This window comes from Staurois parvus, unplaced genomic scaffold (genome assembly GCF_062004578.1).
Source record: "Staurois parvus isolate SC_StPar_1 unplaced genomic scaffold, SC_StPar_1.0 ptg000639l, whole genome shotgun sequence".
NCBI classification, from domain to species: Eukaryota; Metazoa; Chordata; class Amphibia; order Anura; family Ranidae; genus Staurois; species Staurois parvus.
In genome coordinates, this window is record NW_028318435.1 from 4,363,524 (window position 1) to 4,383,167 (window position 19,644).

Genomic DNA, 19,644 nt, shown 5'->3' on the forward strand with positions numbered 1-19,644 from the left:
TTTCACTGACACTGCTTCCTCCCCATGTCACTGATGTTGTCCTCCCCATGTCATTGCAACTGCCCATCCCCCCCCATGTCACTTCACTGTTCCCCCCCCATGTCACTGCCACTCCCCCCCCATGTCACTGACACTGCTCCCCCCCATGTCACTGACACTGCACCCCCCCCCATGTCACTGACACTACTTCCCCCCCGCATGTCACTGATACTCCTCCCCCCATATCACTGACATTGCTCCCCCCCATGTCACTGACACTTCTCCCCCCCCCCATGTCATTGACATTGTCCTCCCCATGTCACGTCACTGCTCCCCCCCATGTCACTGACACTCCCCCCCCCCCCCCCATTTCACTGACACTGCTCTCCCACCATGTCACTGATGTTGTCCTCCCCATGTCACTGCCCAACCCCCCCATCTCACTTCACTGTTCCCCCCCTTGTCACTGACATTGTCCTCCCCATGTCACTGCCCATCTCCCCCCATGTGACTGACACCATCCCCCCATGTGACTGACACTGCCCCCCCCATGTCACTGGCACCGTTCCCCCCCATTTCACTGACACCATATCCCCCCCCCCACCATTTCACTGACACTGCTCCCCACCCCCATGTCACTGACACTGTCCGATGCTGCCAGATGTTGCTGCAGACTGTCCCCCACCCCACTCCCATGTCACTGACACTGTCCGATGCTGCCAGAGAGAGCTGCCCCACCGACCACTTGGCATGTAAGGAGTTAATAATTCTCTGTGTCCCCCGCCGATCCTGTCTGTGTCCTGCTGCTGACCACTCGGCATGTAAAGGGTTAATTTAACTCAGGTACATGTTTGGATGCAGTAATTCTATAATCGACTGACCGTGCCTGAAACCGGCACATGCGCAGTTGCTTCAGGGGATACACATCTACATGGGATACGTATCTTACCGCTACACTGGTACACAGATCTGTCATCGGCCGTGTCTGAGGTACACGGCCGGTGACAGATCTTGCCACGGCAGGCACGTGCAAAGCGTGATCCGGGAAGGACGTCGTATGATGCCCTCCCGGAGGGACGAAGTGTTCGCCCGGCTGTCATTTGACCATAGGCTAGGTGGCAAGAAGTTAAGGCTTGATTCATATATATGCATTTTGCGGTTGATGCTTTCTCCAGTGCTTTTTGCAGTTTTGCGGTTTTTTTACATGCATTTTGACACGTTTTGTTCAGTTTTTTTGTGGTTAAAGTGGATTTTTTGTTTTGTTTTGTTGTTGCTGGGCAGAATAAAAGTGCAAAACGTGGCAAAGACACACTATACCATGCATTTCAGCAATGTCTCCATTGAACTCTGATGTAGCAAAAACACTGCTTTTTGCTTTTAAAAACACAGCAGCTCAAGAAAGCATAGATGTGAACATGTTCCATAGGAAACCATGTTAAAGGGACTGTAGTGCGTTTAAAAAAACCGCATTGGTGTGAACGGGGCCCTATGAGGTATTTACTGAGTGTCTTTGCGCTTTTTGGTAAATACCTCATAAGGCGATAGTGTATTCACGTTTTCATTATCTCATGAGACAATTGGGGAAAATATGTCACGTGATTCAGGTACCTCATGAGAGATTCTTTAGTGAATTAGGCCCAATAAATGTAAGATAAAAAAAGACTGAGCAAAGCTGGAAACTCACAAAAGGTGCCCGAGCCACTCTGCTGTGTGCAGGGCAGCCCCTTGAAATGAATAGACTGTCCTATGGGTGTAACACACATACTGTGCAGTACATAGGAATGAATGAAACGTTACACTGCTATTTTAGAAGTAGTCAGCAACCGGCAACATTTCTTTCCGTACAACCGACCGCGGTCCACTCCGCTAGCTGTACACAAGACACAAGACCGCTACCCCTCCCTCCACCTCATACAACACCTGCAAAGGGGCGGGGCTAAAGGTGTTCTGCCCTAGGGTGTGAAGATCCATCTATAAATGGGCGGGGAGCAGAGGAGGAGGAGCTATAGAAGGTTGGGATCGCTTTACCTGTTAGTATCAATGCGCAGAAGCCTGGGAAGATCTTTTCACCTGTTAGTGGGATGGGCTTAGCAGGCTGGGACGAGCCTTTCATCTGTCGGGGGCGGAGCTCAGAAGTCAGGGAAGATATTTTCACCTGTCAGTGGGATGGGCTTAGCAGGCTGGGACGAGCCTTTCCCCTGTCGGAGGCGGAGCCCAGGAGTCAGGGAAGATCTTTTCCCCGTGTCAGTGGGACGGACTTAGCAGGCTGGGAACGAGCTTTTAACTTGTTAGAGGGCGGGGCGCAGAAGCCAGGGAAGAACTTTTCACCTGGGGGGGCGGTGCCCAGAAGCCAGGAAAGCTATTTTCACCTGTCAGTGGGATGAGCTTAACAGGAAAGGGCGGGGCACAGCAGGCCGGAGAAGATCTTTTCACCTGTTAGAGGGCGGGGCGCAGAATCCTGGGAAGAGTTTTTCACCTGTCAGGGGGCGGTGCCCAGAAGCCAGGGAAGCTATTTCCACCTATCAGTGGTATGGGCTTAACAGCCTGGGGCGGGGCGCAGCAGGCTGGGCAGATCTTTTCACCTGTCAGGGGGCAGGGCGCAGCAGGCTGGGAAGATCTTTTCACCTGTTGGAGGGCGGGGCGCAGAATGCTGGGGAAATCTTTTCACCTGTCAGTGGAATCGTGGGGAGGTGTGTGTGGGACAGATCGATGTGACAGTGGGAGGACAGAGACGCTGCAGGGAGGCTCCCAGGTCAGATCAGAGGTCTCCCTCCTCCATTCTTCCTTATGCTGATTTTATTTTCTCTGAGTTTCCCTGCACTGATAATCCATGCAGTGTAATGATCTGTATTGGTCGCTCTCTGTCGTGTGTGTTTGCCTGGATCGGTATGTTAGGACAGTTCCTATGCCCTGTTGTGATCGCCGTACAGATGGAGAAGGGCTCCTTTTTCTGCGTTTCTCCTGCCTGGTTTGTTGTCACCGGCGTTATCGCCCTTTGTGCACATGCTGCTGATCCACCTATTTCCTGCTTGTGTAGGATGAAGTGTGATGGGTGTCAGGTGCCTGCCTGGCCTCAGGAGGTACGGAGATCAGTCAGAGGAAACCGAGGGACCTAATCAGACTGACCTTCCGAAAATGCTAGATGCCTGGCTGCTTCTGCCACCCAGATCAGGGAGGCTGAAGGGAGTCAGAACTCCAAATCTGCGTCCTTATGCCCTGTACACACAGTGGGAGTATCGGAGAAATGGTCGTCCATTTATTTGTTTCTTTGTGGGGGGTTTTGCATGCTAGTCTCATATCGAAAATGAAGAGGTAACCAACGAAAATTCTTGTTCGACAGAATACAACTTCGGAAGTGATGTTATGTATTGTGTTTTTCATTTCACTATCTTTGCATAGTCTTGGTCCTCCTTGATTTTTTTTTTTATTTGAACGAATACTGTACTGATTAAACAAACATCATTCAATTTGTATGAGAAATGTTCATGCTTGTCCCTTTAGCTATTGCATGAACTGTCATGATCGGCTGTCATAAACTGTGTACTAACAACCAGATTATCATTCGATCCCTCAGAACATGATTTTTATTTATTTTTTATTTTTTCATCATTTTTGGGGCATTATTCAGAGCCTGTAATGTAGAAAGTACCAAAGTCACTGGGTTAACTAGAAAATTGCAGTTTCCAGAGGGATCTGTAGTGACAGCCTTCTGTATTTCAGTCCTAAAGTGTTACTAAACCCACAATAGTAAAATCAGTCTGTATATGCAGTAAAACATGCTTGTTGTACTCACTGTGGAAACTAAGGGGTTAATCCTCCGCATTGTGTAAAAAGGCTGTTTGATTCTGTTCTGATCCTCCCATTCTTCTACTGTCCATCTATTGATAGAACAGAGCTCTAGGAGTAGCTCTGCACATGCTGAGTTTGGTGTGTATGGCTAGAAAGGTGTTTTGTTTTGTTTTTTTTAGTTTGGGAGAGTGCATGTAATCAGCTTTGTCCAGACAGAGGGTCAGGGGTTATGCAGCCTCATAGGACAGTCAGAGCGGAAAGCAGACACTGACAAGATTAACCAGCGCTCAGTTGGACACTGATAGAAGTCACAAGACTGCTTTAACTTCTGATGAGAAAAGGTATTTAGCAGTTTATATGTACTAAAATAATTGCACTTCCATGTTCTGTGTACTGTGGGAGACCAGATATAGTGAATGCAGGGTCCTGGGTTTATTAACACTTTAATGGGTAAATTTATGTCATATTGAAGACATACAGACCTCTTATCCTGTATACATCATATTGTATGATGTCTCTTTATAAAGGTACGGAGTATAAATGTACATTCCTAATCTAGGTTTTACATGGATTAAGTATATCCTAGTGTACTAACCAGATGTCCTCGATGTATTTATATTTCTGTAATGTAATGTTACACTTCACTGATCTTGTTCTCTGCTTCAGTTTGTATTTTATAGTAAAACTTTTTTTGATAGAGTAAAGCTGGTACAAAGTTTTTTTTTTTTTTTTGTTTTGTTTTGTTTTTTTTTTTCTTCTCTGTTCAGCCCAGTGGGCTGAACAAAAAATAATGAGATCTCCCGCACTGCACCTTTTGTGTTCTGACACGGGGACTGCCCCTCCGACAGAACACACGGATTGGCTGCCAGTGCTAACTGCATGCTGGTTTTCCAGCATGGCGTTCAACTGAAGCCAGGCTTAAAGGATAAGGTCACCTTTGGAACATGGTGTTTTTAGGGTGGAACATGTTCGTATAGCTGCAGCCTTGCTCGCTACCCCCTTCTTATAGATAGTACGGGGAAACTTCTCCCCATACTGTCATATTTGAAAACAGCGGGGCTCCGCCCACACAGCCATGTCATTCATTTACAGACTTCTGTGAACAAGAGCCTAAAAGTCCCAGCAGCCTTAGTGGCCGTCTGCTTGTAGTTTTCAGTGAACTACCATAGCACTGTGGAGCGCCATGGTAGTTCATCGAAGCTTCCTGTCAGAATATCTGCTTGCTCATACATCCCGTACGGCAAGCAGATATTCTGACAGGCCTGCAGGAGACCTGCATGGCATCAGCGATCTACTGTTCAGTGGTGTAATGCTTTCCAGGCTCCTTTTGGACAAAAATAATAAATGCACATTTGTTTTCCTGCAAAAAAAAGTGCATTTATTATTTTTGTCCAAAAGGTGAACTTATCCTTCAAGACTGGCTTTTCTAGAACCGACAGCTGTACACAAGGGTTGGAAGCAGCCAGTTCCTGCCAACCTGCCTGTTTTTGGCCCGTGTGTACCTAGCTTAATGGATCCTGAAGAAGTCACGTGGGATACGTGATGCAACACGTCGATACGCGGTGACATAATTATGGCGGCAGCCATCTTGGTACACCCTGATACATGTAATACACCCAGAACATGTGTTGAATGCCTGTATATTTTGACTTAAATGTGAGTGAAACCTGGCATTTTTTCTTATATTTATTGGATTAAAACAATATTGCACTATGGAGGATTTCTCTTCTTTTTTATGAGTCACGCATGACCATATGAGAGTAAGTTGGTGGTTATAAGGTCATCTGCCCACCTATCCAGGAAAAGGGAGCATCCTTAAGATGTTTGTGGAGCCCTTTTTGGAGGTTGGATAACAAGGAGGTCTTAACGGTGTAGGATCCTGGTGTGATCCAAAAGGCGCATTGGCCCATTGGGTCATTTAAAGGAGGTGAGAGGGCATTTCAGCCATTGTAGGATTTGTTCGCTGTGCACACCACACGGCACCATTTCTTCACGTCCATTGATTAGCGAAGCAGCTTAGATGTAGGGGATTTTGTTTTGCACTTATATGGACTTTATTAGGCTTGTATGATTTTTTTCACTGTATAGAATAATTTTTTTCCTTGGGTTTTTTCATATTTATTTTTCAAATTTATGGATTTACTGCATATTGTATGCATTTTTTGATGAGCACTTGTCACTTTGAAATTTGATGTATGATTATCCCATTATTGGGATTCACCTGTTTTACACGTTTGGTGTGTGAGAATTATCCCATTTTGGGATTGGGAAGTTTGTTGTTTTTCCACCTTGGAACAGTGTCAATTTCAGGACCTATTTGTTTACCTATTTGCACTATATGGCACTTTGAAATAGATCCCTGTAGGATCTTTTATATTTCATTTATAATAAATATATATTTATATTTTAGTGTTCTTTTTAGCACTGCACCATATGTTAATTTATTTGTCGTCGAAGTACACCTTTTGGGTAAGGGGTTTGGGTGCTAGCAGCTTCTACATTGGTTTTAGGTGTCTATTAAGCACAGGAGGAACAGTCCCCTTTTTCTTTTTTTTTTTTTTTGCTATCGGTGTCTTATTGGGGAAATTTCCCTTCACTTCCTGTCCTATAGCCACATCAGGAAGTGAGGAAAATCCCTGGTTGTCACAAGAACTAGTGAATCCATTGCCCTCTATTCCTGTTCTGGTGACATCCCAAAATTTTGGGATGTTCTTTCACTACTACGCTCAATGATCACCGTCACCTGATCAAATGGAGATAATGAATTTCCCAATGGGGACACAGATAGGAATAAAAACAGGTGTTCTAATCTCTCTCCACTCTGTCCAAAACAAAAATAAAAAAAACTTTTTGTCTTTTAGTTATAATTTTAAAACCCATGTCGGACTTGTGAATTCAGTTCTTTGCATACCAAATGGATTGAAGTAGACCACTGGCCAGAACAATGTGATGTCACAGAAAGCTCCACCCGACACGCGTTTCTCCAAAAATGGCATCTAAATTTTTTGCTGGTTTATTGGGTTGCACTATGAAGTTTTCTTCTTCTGTTTTAAACCTGTCCTTGCATGATGTGGAGAGCTGTCTGATGTGATGGATTCGTTCAAGTGAACCTGCGGTTGTCCATACATCTCCTATTCATCTCCTTGATACGGCTAACTAGGGTGTCAGTGTAGGATCTGAACACCATCTGCTCGTTTGATCTCTTGATTGGAGATCAAAGTGTCTGGTAAAAGGCTGAGTGTTTTGTTTTTTGGTTTTTTTTGTGTCAAGCATTTGTGGACACCTATGCACTTTCCGTTGGAGGATTTCTTTAGCACATAGCACTGTTATTGGATTTTGGGACTTTTAATTAGTTAATATATTAATGTGGACTTATATAATTTCAATTAATTTATGCAAATTTATATGCAGCAGTATTTATTTGATTTATTATTATTTAGGATTTTCTTTAGTGTACAGCGCACTAATTTTTTATGTTTTGCATTTTCTGGTGCTCAGGGAAAGAGTAGCAGCAGTTCACGAATTGTTTCGCTATTGTTTCAGAATATTTTTTTTTTCACATATTGTATTGTTTGGGGTGTAGAGCAGGTTGTTTTTTTTGTTTTTTTTTTTAAGTGACACAACACTCAGGTGTGAATGGGCAGCCTTGATTATGATTGAAATCTTGATGCTGAGTGTTCATGTGCTTCAGGGCCTTGAGAATGTCCATGAAAGCACAGAGACCAATTGATACAAATGGTTCAGGAAGGTTCTGAAATAATGATGACTTTTCTGTAGAAACACAACATACATGCACATTAATGATCATTCAACAGCCTGTCTCCTGATGCAGCTGCCAGGTGCTGCTGGGATACTGTACACTAGATTTGCTGCATGGGTGAGTACATTCTGAATGTTTTTTAATAGCATTTTTTATGGCTGTGAATTCATTGATTCATGAAGATATGTTCTTCTGTGGACTTCAAGTCCCCTGAAATTGATGACTGATACTGTGTGTGTGGTTTGATTCTGGCTCCCATTTTTAGTATGGTAATTGGATACACATGAATGTAGATTAAAAGAAAGTACTTTTAAATCGACACTTATGCAGGCCATACATGGGTCAAATTCCAAACAAATTTTCTTTAGAAAATCAGAAATTTTGTAATCCGATGGTGCCACCGTTGATGTTGCTACAGAAAATAATTTTCGTGGCCAAGAATTGTATTTTCTTTCCAGGTCACAGCTCATGTTCGTTTTCTTTTTCGTTTATATTTCCCATATGATTCTCCCATCATTGATTTGAAATTCGTTCATTACTAAAAAAGTTTCCAGCATGCCCGATCACTCAAATTCAATGGTCGCACGAAAATCATCGTTTCTGTGACCCACTAATTGTGCAAAATTCTTAGAAAAGATTTTCAAAAGAAAATTATTTCAGTATTCAACCCGTGTGTTGTCGGCTTTAAAGCCCAATTTTAGCAACTCTCCCTCCCAGCCCTTATAACGAACCAATGTTCTAAACAATTTGGTGGTCAATTCACTAGCTCTTTGGGTCTGGTAAGAATTTTAAGGGGGACCCAACATAAAAAGAAAAAAGGTGAGCCTACTCATTTGCATAGAGATGTAATAGAGAAATAAAGACACTCAAACATTTAGCAAGTCCTTTATATAAAAAAAAAAAAAAAAATTACACACTAGGTACATTCATTGTCAAGTACCTGGTCCAGCAATGCAGAACCGTGTCAATCGTGAGGAATGACAAACCAAAAGAAAAATCTGCCCCCCAATGAGACGCATCCTATACTGTCATGCGATATTGAGGTCTTGGTGATTTTACCCCATAGCCACCTATATTACATTTTTTGATGTACCATCTGCAGACTGTGTTTGAAGGAATAACTTGTTTGCATATTTCCACACTTTCAGTTTCCATTAACACCTGCACGATTTGTCACATACAATGCACAGCAATAGGAATCCCATTATTTTCTAAGGGGCCCACCCACACCTATGCAAAATGCTTCTATGTGACTTTGGGGAAAAAGGTGCTGGTTTTCTTTCGCTATGATGTGTTTTCAGCCCTTTAGATTTCAATGGAAGTGCATGAATAATCCACAAAAATGCAGTTTCACATGTGTGAACTTTAAGACAAGTTCCCTTCTGTGAATAGGGGGAGGATGTGCCCTCTGGTGTTTTGGATGGATTATACACAACTGACCAGGTTTTGCGATTATGGCTGCTTTCACAGTGATCTGTTTTTTTTCTTTCACTTTTGCATTAAAAAAAAAAAAAAAAAAAGCGGAAGAAAAACGAGTGACCATGTAGTTCTAGGGAACTCTTCACACTAATCCGAGGCGGGTCTGTTGCGTTTTTTTTTTTTTTGTTTTTTTTTTAAATCCATTTTCGGTGCGATAAGGAAATGCACCCCCCCCCCCCCCATTGAACTGATTAGCAAATGCAGCAAAAACGCATCAAAAACACCCCCTGCATTGAGTTTTTGATGCGGTATTTGAATCGCATGTCCTGTAAAAAATGCACTGCAAACACGGCAAAAACGCATATGCGATTTGCCATGTTTTTGCTATGGATCAGTGTGAAAGTAGCCTAACTGTGGATTCATCTTTAGGCTCAGTTTACACTAGCTTTGTCAGCAGGTGTCAGACAGGCGTTTGGGAAGCGTTTTTTAACGCTTCTCAAACGCCTCTGAAAATTCTGTACATGGCAGCACACAGTGCAGTTCACACGGAAGCGTTAACGTAACGTCGCGGCAAAACTGACACCTCTGGTCAAGTCAGGAGGAGTTGAAGCCTCCCATTCAAGTCTATGGTGCCACTCCGCAAATGCCTGGCCGGCGTTTACGGTGGGTTAATACCATTTAAATTTCATTATAGGAGTTTGGTGCGGTTTTAACGCTTGGCAAACGCCTATCAACCACCTCAAAACCGCACATAGGGCGCTTTGGGAGCATTTGTGGAGCATTAAAAACGCTTCAAAAACGCCTGTCTAATGCTTGTCAAACACTATAGCAGCATTTGGCAAGAGTTATAAATAAGTCAAGTGTGAACGAGCTCTTACATGCTGTCCATGGAGAGTGAAGTGGATATAATGATCATCATTCTATACATGGATGACACGTGAACAGTGTATGGAAGTTCCAGCAGGTTTATCCAGTTCAGAATGGATTATATACTTTTTTTCTTTTTTTTGTGTGTGAATGACTGCAGTTTCTATGATATTTTCACTGCTATATATTCTAACCCAGGATTTGTATTTTATATATTTTTTCTTGTATAACCATGTAGTTGCACAACCATAATATGAATTTGGATATGTAGGTGGTACTTTTTTGCATGTAGTCCTCCCTTTTTTTTTTTTTTTTTTTTTTTTTTTTTTTTTTTTTTATGGATTTTACTGAATGATAAAGGTATATATTCTTATATACCGTATTTTTCGCCATATAAGACGCACCTGACCATAAGACGCACCTAGGTTTTAGAGGCAGAAAACAGGAAAAAAAATTCTGAACTAATGGACTGCAGACACAGTACAGGAGATGACCAGAGACTGCGGACAGCACAGGGATGACCAGAGACTGCGGACAGTACAGATGACTGCTGACCTTTGGGGAAGTGGGGAGCGGGTACCTGAATTTGACAGGTACCCGCTCTTACTTCCGCAGAGTTTTTGTTTGATCTTACCTGTTCCTCGATCCAGCCGCGCGCTGTCTTCCCGGCTTCTGTAATGGCGCTCGGCATGACAGCCGGGTGCCCAGTGCACATAAACGAGAAGCACTTGCGCTTTGTGATTGGTCCGACGGCTTCTGGGATCTGTCATGTGTCCCAAGTACCGCCTTACCATTCACAAAAAGCACCGCTTCTTGCGCATGCGCACTTGGCACCCGGCTGTCATGCCCAGTGCCCACACTACAGAAGCCGGGAAGACAACGCGCCGCTGGATAGAGGAACAGGTAAGGTCCCGCTGCAGAGCTGAGCGGCCGGCCCGGTATTCTGACACGGCCGCGGTGGAAATACCGGACCGGCCACTCCATATTCGCCTTATAAGACGCACTGACATTTCACCCCCAGTTTTGGGGAAGAAAAAGTACGTCTCATACGGCGAAAAATACGGTATCTATGGCAAGCTGCAGCTGGATGTGGTGAACGCTGATACTCACTTTTAGGGCCCTATGTGTTTAGGAAAGAATGCCCAGCATGCAGAAGACCTGCATTCCAGGCATTTGTCCCTGAATGCATAGGATCCTAAACATGCATACCACTTGGTACAGCGTTCACGCTTTCCAGCCTCTGTCCGCCATAGACTTTGAGAGGGTGTGGACAGTGGGGCTGGATGCTGCACCTGTGCCTTCCTGGCACACTGAAACGCTAAGGCACACAGTAGCCTAACTGTGACATCCTGTGTGCAAGGGACCTGGAACATTTTTTTGTACTCCCGTGTATTGTAAGACCATTAAACACACGTAGGGAATAAGTGCTACTTATAACTTTGACTGTTTTAATGTCAATTATAGCCAGGTATACATAGTTACAAGACAAATAGAAACTTGCCTCTAATATATGGAAGAATCTGTTGGTAGCAGATGTGACAAGAATCTTTGATCTTTGCTACTTTGAACAAACTGCTCAATTAGTAATATAGCAGAGAAGAGCTAATCTAATTGTCAAATTATTATCCGGTTTTCTTTTTAACACCTAAACAACTGTCCACACTGAAATTATTGTTTTTCCGTGAGTGGAGCTAACAATATGTAGAACTGGGACCAGGTGTTTAGTGCCTAAGGCAAAGAGTCAAGCCAGTGTAACCAAGCCGTTGCATTTGTATTATTATGTAGTCTGGTGGGGTTTTTCCACCCATCTGCTAACTGATCAGTTGACTTTCAAGATAGCAGCAAGTTATCTCTTCATGAAAGTATAACTACACTGCATTTGAGCACCAAAAACCCTGTTTTAGTTCATTTTTAATATTTTTAAAGCAAACTCTCCAATCTATCCATGTCTCCATGTTGTATTTTGCTGAGAAATAATTTTAAAAAACACTCCTACATTTCTGGCTGTGGCCTTCTTGACTAAGGGCAGATGATTAATGTAGCATTCACTTCCAGGAATCAATCTGCCCTTAGCTCAGGCATGCAGGCAGGAGGGTGAGCTAAGCTTAGCTAACCTCTTCCCTCCTGAAGATTCCCGGGATATGACATCATTTTGTCATAGCTTTGGCCTGGAGTAACTGAAAAAATGTAAAAAAAAAAAGTTTAAAACAGGAAGGTATATAATATTTACTTATCTATTTACTAATGCTAGTTAGTAGCATAAGGATTAAAAACTACAAGTGTGGAAGTTCAGCTTTAAAGCAAGCCATACATAGATTTTTCTTTCGCTCAGCCACCACAAATGGTTGGAGGAAGCCACAGCCTTGGGGGCATTTGATTCTAAAGCGGAGTATACACTACTAGATGTTCAAAAGAAAATGCATACGAAGATTTGTTTGAAAATTCTTGGTATGTTTGACAGCTTGAATGTCATTCAAAATTTTTGTTTTCTTTTAAGATTCAGTTTTGAAAAAGATGTAATTTCCTAACCAAAATCCACATACACTGCTAGAAAAACGTTTGTTCCAGAAATCTCTCCATCCTGCACTTTTGAACATTGATTTCACCCTACTAATGTTTTAAAAAAAAAACGGGCTCTTTCCACTAAGCTGGGAGTGGGGTCTTTGTTTAGGGTTCATTGTGGCCCATCACCCAGAGGTGCAGACATCCCTTCCCTCCTGGGTCTGCTTTGTTTTGGTGGATTGAGATGCATGATATTATGTCCATATGTGCCAAGTGATTACTTGACCTTTTTTCACCTGTGCACTTATTTGCTAAAGATGAACATTGTGAAATAAAATATGTTGTGGTCTGGGTTGCCCTTGTCCTAAAGAAGCAAGTTAGACTCTAGCAATGCGTAGACATATAAACAGGGGCGGACTGACAACTCATGGGGCCCCCGGGCAATAGGGGATCATGGGACCCTTGTGTCCTTGCCCAAACTCAAAAAAGCCTATGATAAAGGTACCAGGGGCATCTGATGGGTCCCCCTACTGACCCCGGGCAGTGCCCGAGTTTACAAATGGTCAGTCCACCCCTGCATATAAACACCCTGTGGAAATATGTATACTATGTATTGTCATAACTACTGGTGGTTGTGTTTTACATAAATATGAGTTGTGTAATGAGATTGACCATTAAGGTTACTTTTTATGCTATTTGGAAGCCAAGTGGACTTCTGGTTTTGTGGCAAAAATATATGATTAATGATTTATATATTTGTATTTTTGGTTATGTTGCTCCTAGTTGTGACGCTATGCTGCCAACCTTCAATTCATTTGTAGTAATTTGGTTATCTACTATTGCATACCAAGCATAAACCGGTTCCCTCCTGGCTTTTAGTCAAATGACTGCTGGGTGGTACATTCACCATTTTGGGTGGACTTCATATGACAGATTGTGACGCAGCATGACCTATCATGTGATCTGTCATCCGCTGTGTCGACTGGACACAGCGGATGACCGATCATGTAAATCTACTGCTGGTACCATGTGATTGCTGTGACCAATCACAGTAGATCACATGACAATTGTACACACAGGATGGCTTTCATTCATGCCATCCATTGTGTACTATTGTGTTCATCTCTGTGATTGGTTACAGTGATCACATGGTACAGAGAGGGTCAATCGCATCCCATATGTACCATGTGATTTAGCTGTGGCCAATCACAGCTAACCACAATAGTAAACACTGAATCAATTTTATTTGGTAAAATGGTTGCTTATAACAGTGAAATTCACTGATATAAGCAATCATAACGTATTTTAAAAAAAAATTCCTAGTCACTTCCCCAGAATATACCCTGTTCCAAATTATTATGCAAATTCTATTTAAGTGGCACAAAGATTAAATATTTTGTTTTTCAGTTTAACTCATGGATGGCATTGTGTGTCAGGGCTCTTTTGATCACTGAAAACAATCTCGGACACCTGTGATAATTAGATTGGCAGGTGAGCCCAATTTAAAGGAAAAACTACTACAGGAGGGTGTTCCACATTATTAAGCAGAGCACCATTTTCAAGCAATATGGGGAAGAAAAAGGATCTCTCTGCTGCCGAAAAGAGTGAAATAGTTCAGTGCCTTGGATGAGGTATGAAAACATTAGATATTTCACGAAAACTTAAGCGTGATCATCGCACTATTAAGAGATTTGTGGCTGATTCAGAGCACAGACGGGTTTGTGCAGATAAAGGCACATTGAGGAAGATTTCTGCCAGATCCATGCATCGGATCAAGAGAGCAGCTGCTAAAATACCATTACATAGCAGCAAACAGATATTTGAAGCTGCTGGTTCCTCTGGAGTCCCACGGACATCATGGTGTAGAGTCCTCAAGAGTCTTGCAACTGTGCATAAACCTTCTATTCGGCCACCACTAACCAATGCTCACAAGCAGAAACGGCTGCATTGGGCAGAAAAATACATGAAGACTTATTTTCAAACAGTCCTGTTCACTGATGAGTGCCGTGCAACCCTGGATGGTCCAGATGGATGGAGTAGTGGATGGTTGGTGGATGGCCACCCTGTTCCAACAATGCTGCGACGTCAGCAAGGCGGTGGTGGAGTCATGTTTTGGGCCAGAATCATGGGAACATAGCTGGTCAGCCCCTTTAGGGTCCCCGAAGGTGTAAAGATGACCTCTGCAAAGTATGTGGAGTTTGACTGACCACTTTCTTCTCTGGTACAGAAGGAAGAACTATGCTTTCCGTAATAAAATCATCTTCATGCATGACAATGCACCATCTCATGCTGCAAAGAATACCTCTGCATCAAAGGCTGCTATGGGGATAAAAGGAGAGAAAGTCATGGTGTGGCCTCCATCTTCCCTTGACCTCAGTCCTATTGAGAACCATTGGAGCATCCTCAAGCAAAAGATCTATGAGGGTGGGAGGCAGTTTACATCCAAACAGCAGCTCTGGGAGGCTATTCTGACATCTTGCAAACAAATTCAAGCAGAAACTGTCTAAAAACTCACAAGTTCAATGGATGCAAGACTTGTGAAGCTGCTATCAAATAAGGGGTCCTATGTTACAATGTAACGTGACCTGTTAAAATGTTTAAAAAGTTAAAATGTTGTTAAAAGTTTGATTGAAATAGCTTTTGATTTCAGTAAATATGCTGCAAACACAACAAATAACAATTTTCAGTTCTTTACAACCTATAAAGTGTTTTGAAACTAACTGTGCGTAATAATTTCGAACCGTGCATTGTAAGTTTTTTTTTTTTTTTGTTGTTTTTTTTTTGTTTGTTTGTTTTTTTGTTTTTGTTTTTTTTATGTTTAAAAAAAATCCTGTTATTAGGAGGTTTGTTCAATAAAATTTGAATTATACTCTTAATAGTTGATAACATGAGAATTATGCTGACTGTTGTTTACATCAATTATTTAGGTAAATGAGAAAAATATCATTTGCATAATAATTTGTAACAGGGTGTAGTACAATGTTATTATGGTAACATTGTATTGCCCTAGTCACAGTGGGTTAAAAAAAATTACAAACCGTGATAAAAAAAAAAAAATTTTAAAAATTGAGAAATTATTAAAATTGTTTTTTTTGTTTTTGTGTTTTTTTTTTTTTTTTCCCCTACTGTCACCAGTCAGTGCTCCTGATCACTGCCACACCATTTGATGATGCTGTACTGCGCTGGTGACCGTAGTTAAAAAATAATTGTGAGAATTTTATATTTTTAATTTTCCAAAAATTTACAGCTTCAAAAAACTCGTCATGCCTCTTACTGAATACCTTGGACTGTCTCTACTTACCAAAAAGGTAATTTGGGGGATATTTTACTATCCTGGTATTTTCAAGTTTCAAGAAATGAGATAGGCCATCAGTACATCAGGATTGATTGATGTTTATATATATATATATATATATATATATATATATATATATACCGTAGATTTGAGTACAGTGTTGCTTGACCATGCAGTTGTCATTCAAAGTGCGACCGTGTGAAAGCTAAAAATTGGCCTGCGAGGGGGGAGAAAGTGCCCGGTATTGAAGTGGTTAACAGCGGCTCCTGCCGCTGCAAAAATACACTGGTAGGCGACTGCAGATAATTGGCTGCAACTGCTGATCAATTAAAGAGAAAAAAATGTCGGCATATCCCTTCAAAAGAGGTCCTTTCTGGACTGTCTATATTTTGATTATTTGTATGGCGAACCTAACAGATATGATGCAGATAATGGAACTATCCCCCTTTTTCATATAGGCCATCTCAATTGGTGGCCATCCAAGGCAGCCAGTGACAAGGGTAGGCAAGCAGAGGAATTCAGTCTGCTGAATCCTGATGTTAAATCTAAATTATGATTCGGCACGTATATTGATGGCAAGCTTGCAAACTATTTGGTTTTTATGATTAGTCATAATTAATATTCATATGTGTAAGTGGTCTATTGACAAATGGTAGTATTAGTATTCTTCAATTAAACTGAGACTGAAAAAGATATACAAGTTAAGCTGAGATAGTATATACCAACTGATAGTTGTAGACTATATTTAGAGATAGTTGGTTAAAAGTATTTGTTAGTTATGTCAAGGTTATTAGAAGTGACTTACTATTACAGTATGTATTTTAATAGTATCTGTGTGTATTTAGTATATGTTTCTAACATTGATACATATATAGTTTAGTGATTATACATTGATATGTTCTTAAGCTATACTGTTCTTTATATATAGCTGAGGGTTACATCATTGATATATCAGCATACATATGTTCCTGTCCATTAAACATCATATGTATAGCATCTTTTCCTTATATGAAATGGCTTTGCTAAGCAGTAATACTTTCCATAGAAGGTATTAAGATCACTAACTATGACGTACATTTGCCTCATAAAAGACCATCGGATAACGGACAGAGAGACACTCACTCACACACACACTTACAAGCTACATGACTCTTGCATACACACGTCTGAGAAGCTGCAACAGGTGCATACTGAGATCACTTCCGGCTACAATAAAGTCACATCCGGCTTCTCCTTCTTCACAAAGTCATTGAGAAGGACAGCATGGAGTATCGCACATGGCAAGGACAGCACAGCCATGACAGATAATGGTGACTTTGTTTTAAACGTTTGCTTCTCATTTTTACAATAGTTTTATCTACATGGAACTGTTCATAATACGCTTTACATTGTTTATTTGACACCATTGTGTGATAGAATAAAATCACACTTCATTTTTTATTTCAATGGCTCTTTCATTCATAATCGCCTCAAGACACTAGAAGTATTATATGTGTCTAAAAATCCAACATGATAATGTGTCTTCAAATGACTGTCCATGTTTTAAAAGAGAACTGCAAGTAAAAGAATTGTCAAGTGAAACCATTTCAGTCAAGCTAGCTTCCTTTGGCGATGTATTGACATTTTTTAAGCTTTTGGTGGTTAGCTAAAGATTGCTTACTGGGTAATGCAAAGCCTCAAAACAAAGTTTGTACTAATTGTTGGACTGGGAAAGTAAGCCAAGATCCTAGCATAATTTTAACTTGTGGAATATGAAAATTCGTATTTGATTCATCATAACACATTTGTATGTGGCCTTATCCGGCTATGCAGTAAAGATGTCAAACATATTAACTTGCTGCTTTGTTCTAGGACAGAAGATTTGGAGTCGCCACGCAGATCTTGTGACCTCTGTTTCTGGTCATTGATGGATCGCTACCGTTACTTTATATTCAACCAGCGGAGTATGGTGGTGCTTGGAATCCTCCAGATAGCATGCACTTCTATCTCAGTGGTCTGCGGTTTCATGGATAGTGCTTTTCGGAAAGAATCCACATTGGGGAAAACCAGGGTTCCTCTTTGGGCTGGAATGGTAATTGTCATCTCATAGCAAAGTTCATTTTTGGATTTAGAAACTAAACTCCATTGGATAAAGCAAAAGTTGATTATCTCTTAATGTTGGAAAATGCCTTGCTCAACTTCACACGCACCACTTGCTTCACACCTAAACTGGCAATAATGGTCACAGTGGTCTCTAAAAGTTGCCTTTAGAGTGAACTGTTTTGTTGGATAAGCAAGGAGTTCTCAAATCCAAGAGTTAAAATAGAATGCCAGCAAAAACGTTAGTTTAGTTTTGAGAATACTCAGGAAGAGTTGGAACCTATACCAAATTTTAATTGCTGTCTCTGTTTCCAAAAGCGAAAGGTATCTGTACTGCTGGAAGTGTTTGCCTAGTTAGAAAGTGATGAGTAATCCAAAATGGGACATTGGTCACTGGAGCACGAGATTAGAAGAAATCTAATGGGTACATTTATTTTTTTTTCTGGTGAATTTGTCCACACTTTGTAGAGCATTCATCTCGCTTTGTGTTATGCCTCTGTGTTACACATTTTCCTTTCCCTCCCTTTCTTGTCAGGCATGGCAGTAAAAACCAAAAGGATTCTAGCCCTTACACACCCTAAATAAATGGGCCGCCTAGCACATTGTATGTAAATACGATTTAAGACACAGACCACTTTGAAGTAGAGGCAATGCTGTCCATGGCTTAGAGTGTTACTAAACCCACAACCGTAAAATCAGTCTGTATATGCAGTAAAGCATGCTTGTTGTACTCGCTGTGGAACCTAAGGGGTTAATCCTCCACATTGTGTAAAAAGGCTGTTTGATCCTGTCTTCTCTGATCTTCCTCTGTCCTCCCCCAGAGCCCTAGGAGACACTCTGCACATGTTCTGTTTGCTGATCACATTAAAAAAAGACACCAAAGAGCCAATCAGGACTATCCAGACAGAGGGTCAGGGGTCATGCAGCCTCTTAGGACAGTCATGAATGAAATGAGAATGAAAACTTCTACAAGCTTTAACCAGTGTCCGACTGGACACTGATAGAAGTCACAAGGCTGCTACATACTGCTGATGAGAAAAGGTATTCAGCAGTTTATATTTACTAAAATAATTGCATTTCCATGTTCTGTGTACTGCAGGAAACCAGATATAGTGAATGCAGGGTCCTGGGTTTAGTAACACTTTATACCTACTTTTTCTGTGTTGTAAACTCTAAACTGTATCAGGATGCCTGTAGTGATGTATACTGATATGCAGTTGTGGTTTATGGCCATTACAACTTGTTTACTTTCTATCAGTAAACAAATTGTAATTATGGGGGATTATGGTGTGGGGTTGAGAAAGGGATGCAATTTTATATAAAAGTGTTATTAAACCCCAAACCCATTTATTATATTGCAGTTTACCAATCCTTCAATATGATAGCTGCATTAGTTTTTTTTTCTTTTTTAGGCTTTCTTTCCTTTCTTTTCACTTTTTTGATCCAATGTTTTGGGTTTTTTTTGTTTGTTTTTTTTCCAACCGAACAAAATGTCCTGCAGATGAGGTTAAGACAAACCATGTAACACTGACAGGGATGGTTTTATTTATATAAAACCTTTATTTCAAAAGGAACAAAACTGTTGCCGTAACTTCTTAAAAAGTGTTAGCTGGAGTTTTTTGGTTTCACTTTGTTGGTGTATCTAAATCTGCTAGTGCATCTAACACTCCTTCTCCCCCTCCCCAAGCTGGCAATGCTGTTGTTCGAAGGGGTCTCTGTTGCTGCTGCATCAAGAGTGGAGGCATTCTAATACAGGACAGGTAGTGTGCTACTGGCCAGAACACCAGGTAAAAACAGGGGAAAAAACTAATGACCACATCCACAGATTACTAAACTACAGTACTCTATACTACATTTTGGGTTTAATACTTCTTGAAGTAAAATTGTATTGGATTCAACTTCTGTGTCTTATAGGAGCGTTGAGCTGTTGTGGCTGGTGCCAAGTCAGCAGGTG

At 41.4% G+C, this 19,644-nt stretch overlaps 1 protein-coding gene across 2 annotated transcripts in view; it reads left to right on the top strand.

Moving 5' to 3' along the window:
- Positions 1 to 2,586: 2,586 nt before the first annotated feature.
- The window catches only part of LOC149449055 (uncharacterized), a 35,431-nt gene continuing 18,373 nt past the window's right edge, over positions 2,587 to 19,644 (top strand). Inside the window, exons 1-2 of one of the 2 annotated variants that reach the window (XM_089693899.1) lie at positions 2,587 to 2,731; positions 17,463 to 17,682. In XM_089693899.1, the coding sequence (XP_089550025.1) occupies positions 17,518 to 17,682 (165 nt within the window). In that variant the 5' untranslated portion in view covers positions 2,587 to 2,731; positions 17,463 to 17,517. Of the gene's footprint in view, positions 2,732 to 16,598; positions 16,922 to 17,462; positions 17,683 to 19,644 lie in introns of those variants that run through there. The other variant, XM_089693900.1, reaches the window with a different exon arrangement.